Consider the following 4,287-nt stretch of genomic DNA (forward strand, 5'->3'; position numbering starts at 1 on the left):
ATAGAGGAAAAAAAGGAAAAATAGAGGAAAAAAAGGAAAAATAGAGGAAAAAAAGGAAAACAGCGGAAAAATAGAGGAAAAAATATTTTAAAAAAAGAAGAAAAAGAAGAAGAAGGAAAAAATAAAAATACAGAACGACCCCAACGAACGCAGCAGAGAGAAAAAAAAAAAAAAAAAATAAAAATACAAACCACACGGACAAAACCCCCCCCCCTCGGCGAGAACGCGGAGAACAACCCAAATCATAACATTTCCAAAAAAATATAAAACTAAAAATTAAAAAGCAAGCCCAAAAGGCCCGAGAGCACGGCGGAGCGGCGATGAATTCCTATTTCACCAACCCGTCCTTGTCGTGCCACCTCGGCGGCGGGCAGGACGTGCTGCCCAACGTGGCCGCGCTCAACTCCAGCTACGACCCCGTGCGGCATTTCGGCGGCTACGGCGCGGCCGTGGCGCAGAACCGGATTTACTCCTCGCCCTTCTACTCGCCCCAGGACAACCCGGTGGTGTTCGGCTCGGGCCGCTCGCCCTACGAGTACGGCTCCAACGCTTTCTACCAGGACAAGGAGGTGCTGAGCAGCTGCCGGCAGAGCTCGGTCGGGGCGCACGGCGCCGCCAACTCCATCGCGCAGGATTTCCCCAGCGAGCAGAGCCGCGGCGCGGCTCAGGAGCAGAAATCCGGCATCCAGATCTACCCCTGGATGCAGCGCATGAATTCGCACAGTGGTAAGTTTTTTACGGCTCGTGGCGCGCGGGGATAAATTAAATAAACTCGGAGGGTTTTATGGCTTTTTTTTCCTCCCCCTCCCCTTCTTCACCCTTTCCCCAGCCGTCCCCTCCCTTCCTCGGCACCTCGGTAGGATGGGGTTTTTATGGCGCCATAAAAACAATAATTTCGCGCAGTTTGCGGTTGGCTTTTTATTCGGGTTTGGCTTGTTAGGATCGGTTTTAATTAAAAGGTTTCGCCCGGCGGTGAAATATCGGCGATCGTAAAGTGGGATTAAATAGGGAAATAAAACTAAAGCGGCGCGGCCGGCTGCGCTCGCCGAGTTTAGCGGGGGAAGTAAATACGAGCGGGGTTTAGGGCGAGGAGTAAAGTTTGTGCGGTTGGGGTTTTAGGGTTTTTTTTAGGGTTTTTAGGAGGTTTTTTAGGGGGTTTAGGGTTTGGGGGTGGCACGAGCTGGGGCCGGGGGGAAGCCGCCCCTTCCTCGCCGTCCCCGGCTCCCCCAAATCCAGGGAATCCAGGGCAAGTCTGGGCTTAAATCCCGCAAAATCAGGGCTTGAACACTCAAAACCTGGGCTAAACCCCTCAAAATCTGGCCTAAAACTCCTCAAAATCCGGCCCAAAGCCCCGCAAAATCCCTAAAATAGCACAGAATCCGGGCTAGAACCCTGAAAATCCGTGTTTAAAGCTGCAAAGTCTGAGCTAAACCCCTGCGCAATCTGGGCTAAAACCCCACCAAAATCTGTGCTTAAAGCCTCAAAATTTGGCCTAAACCCCCCAAATATCCGCGCTGAAACCTGCAAAATCTGGGCTGAACCCCCGCAGAATTTTGGGCAAGCCCCTCAAAACATGGCCTAAAACCTCACAAAATCTGGGCTAAAACCTGCAAAATCTGGGCTGAACCCCTGAAAATCCAGTCTAAAACAGTGCGAAATCTGGGCTAAACCCCTCAAAATCCAGTGTAAAACAGTGCGAAATCTGGGCTAAACCCCTGAAAATCCAGCCTAAAACACTGCGAAATCTGGGCTAAACCCCTCAAAATCCAGCCTAAAACACTGCGAAATCTGGGCTAAACCCTGAAAATCCAGCCTAAAACACTGCGAAATCTGGGCTAAACCCTGAAAATCCAGCCTAAAACAGTGCGAAATCTGGGCTAAACCCCTGAAAATCCAGTCTAAAACAGTGCAAAATCTGGGCTAAACCCTGAAAATCCAGCCTAAAACACTGCAAAATCTGGGCTAAACCCCTGAAAATCTGGACTAAAACACTGCAAAATCTGGGCTAAAACACTGCAAAATCTGGGCTAAACCCCTTAAAATCTGGGCTAAACCCCTCAAAATCCAGCCTAAAACAGTGCAAAATCTAGGCTAAACCCCTCAAAATCCAGCCTAAAACAGTGCAAAATCTAGGCTAAACCCCTCAAAATCCAGCCTAAAACAGTGCAAAATCTAGGCTAAACCCCTCAAAATCCAGCCTAAAACACTGCAAAATCTGGGCTAAAACACTGCAAAATCTGGGCTAAACCCCTTAAAATCTGGGCTAAACCCCTTAAAATCAGGGCTAAACCCTTGCAAAACCTGTTCTGAAGCCCTACAAAACCCAGGTTAAAACTCTCCAAACCTCGTCTAAACACCACAAAACCCAGACCAAACAACAACAGCCGAAGCCCGGCCTAACCCCCATAAAACCCATCCTTAACGCACCAAAGCCCGGCCCGAACCCCCCAAATTGAACGCTTGAACCGCACGGCCGGAGCCCGCGGGGACGGGGAGCGCTGTGATTTCATTTTTTATTCATTTTTTATTCATTTTTTCGGCGGCGGGGTGGGGGTGGCGAGGGGCAGGGCGAGCGGAGGGCGCTGCGTTCTGACGGGTTTTAGTCTGTTTTGTCTCGGCTTCTTTAGGAGTCGGTTACGGGGCCGACCGCCGGCGGGGCCGCCAGATTTATTCCCGGTACCAGACGCTGGAGCTGGAGAAGGAATTCCACTTTAACCGCTACCTGACCCGGCGGCGCCGCATCGAGATCGCCAACGCGCTGTGCCTGACCGAGCGGCAGATCAAAATCTGGTTCCAGAACCGCCGCATGAAGTGGAAAAAGGAGACAAACCTCAGCTCCACGCTGGCCGGAGCCGCGGGAGGAGGAGGAGGAGGAGGAGGAGGAGGAGGAGGAGGAGGAGGAGGAGGAGGAGGAGGAGGAGGAGGAGGGGGAGCGGCGGCCGCCGACAGCTTGGCCAAGGAGGAGAAGCGCGATGAGACAGAGGAGGAGAAGAAGGAGTGATGGATTTGATTTTCCTGCCTCTTCCCCCCCCTCTCCTCGTCCCTTTTTTTTAAATTTTATTTTATTTTTATTTTTTGGTCCTTCCTGGTATTTATCGTTGGGGGGGGGGAATGATTAAAAATTATAATTATATGGGTGGGGGAAATGTTGGCGGGGAGGGAGGGATAGCGGGGGGAAATGGGAAATAAATGAAATTAAAGGGTGGGGCGGGGTGAGAGTGGAGAGAGAGGAGTGAAAGAGAGGAGGAGTGGAAAAGTGGAGGAGTGAGTGCGGAGGGGTGAAAAAGTGGGGGCGGAAAATGAAAAAGTGGGGGGTGAAAAGAAAAAGTGAAGAAAAAGTGAAGAAAAACTGAAAAAAATGGGGAAAAAAAAAGGTAAAAGTGGAAAAAAAAACAAAAGAAAAAGCGGGGGGGAAATGAAAAAAGTGGAGGAATGAATGCGGAGGAATGAATGTGGAGAAATTAATTAATTAATGCGGAGAAATAAACGGATGAATGAACGAGGAGGAATTAATTAATTAAGTAATTAATTACTGAGAGAGCTCCTCAAAAACCCACGAACCCCCCCCCAAAATCTCCCCCTTCTCCTCCTCATCCCGGCCGCACCCCCCACCCCAAAAATCGGGCAAAAAACTGGGCAAAAATTGGGGCAAAACCGGGCAGAAATGGAGGCGACCCCGCCCCCGGCTTGTCCCGCCAAACCTCAGCGATTCCCGGTGAGAAAAAACCAGATTTTCCTCTCGAAAATGCCATAAAAAAGCGCTTTTTCGGCCCGAAATCGCCTTTTTTTCCTCCTCGTATTTAAGCAGCTACCTGGGCTCATCACCGCATCCACAAACTGTGACGGTTTCTGTGTGAATATTTTTCTCTGTGTTCGTGGTACCTGTATTTATATTTATGTTTAGCGCTGTAATGTTGGAAAAAAAAGGTAAAAAAAAAAAAAAATTAAAAACCCAAAAAAAAGTGAATGGAGTTCATAGAGGTAGAGAGAAATAAATAAATAAATAAAAAAAAAATTAAAAAAAAAAAAAGCGGCGAAAAACATTTAAAAAATAAATAAAATTGAAAAATCTTGTGTTACACCCTCTCATGTATAAAGTCCCCCAGTCCGGACTGGACTTTCTGTCGAGTATTTAATGAAATAAAATCGGAATATTATTTTTGAAAAGTTGCCCCAGCGGCCTCTGAGCTTCAGTGGGAACCTTGTGCTGGAAAATTCATTTTTTTATTTCGCGTTTCCTCCCCAAAAATCGCCTCCCCCACCCCACCCCGGTCTCGTCTTTTCCTT

The 4,287-nt window shown here is 48.6% G+C and overlaps 1 protein-coding gene across 1 annotated transcript; it reads left to right on the forward strand.

Annotated features, from left to right (window-relative positions):
- Positions 1–305: 305 nt before the first annotated feature.
- HOXC6 (homeobox C6) lies at positions 306–3,001 on the forward strand. The gene is made up of 2 exons (XM_021546984.1): positions 306–726; positions 2,628–3,001. The coding sequence occupies exons 1-2, from the start codon at positions 321–323 to the stop codon at positions 2,999–3,001; spliced, it is 780 nt and encodes a 259-aa protein (XP_021402659.1). The 5' UTR covers positions 306–320.
- The last annotated feature ends 1,286 nt before the right edge of the window (positions 3,002–4,287 follow it).

The sequence above is a fragment of the Lonchura striata genome, chromosome 27, assembly GCF_046129695.1.
Source record: "Lonchura striata isolate bLonStr1 chromosome 27, bLonStr1.mat, whole genome shotgun sequence".
Taxonomy (NCBI): domain Eukaryota; kingdom Metazoa; phylum Chordata; class Aves; order Passeriformes; family Estrildidae; genus Lonchura; species Lonchura striata.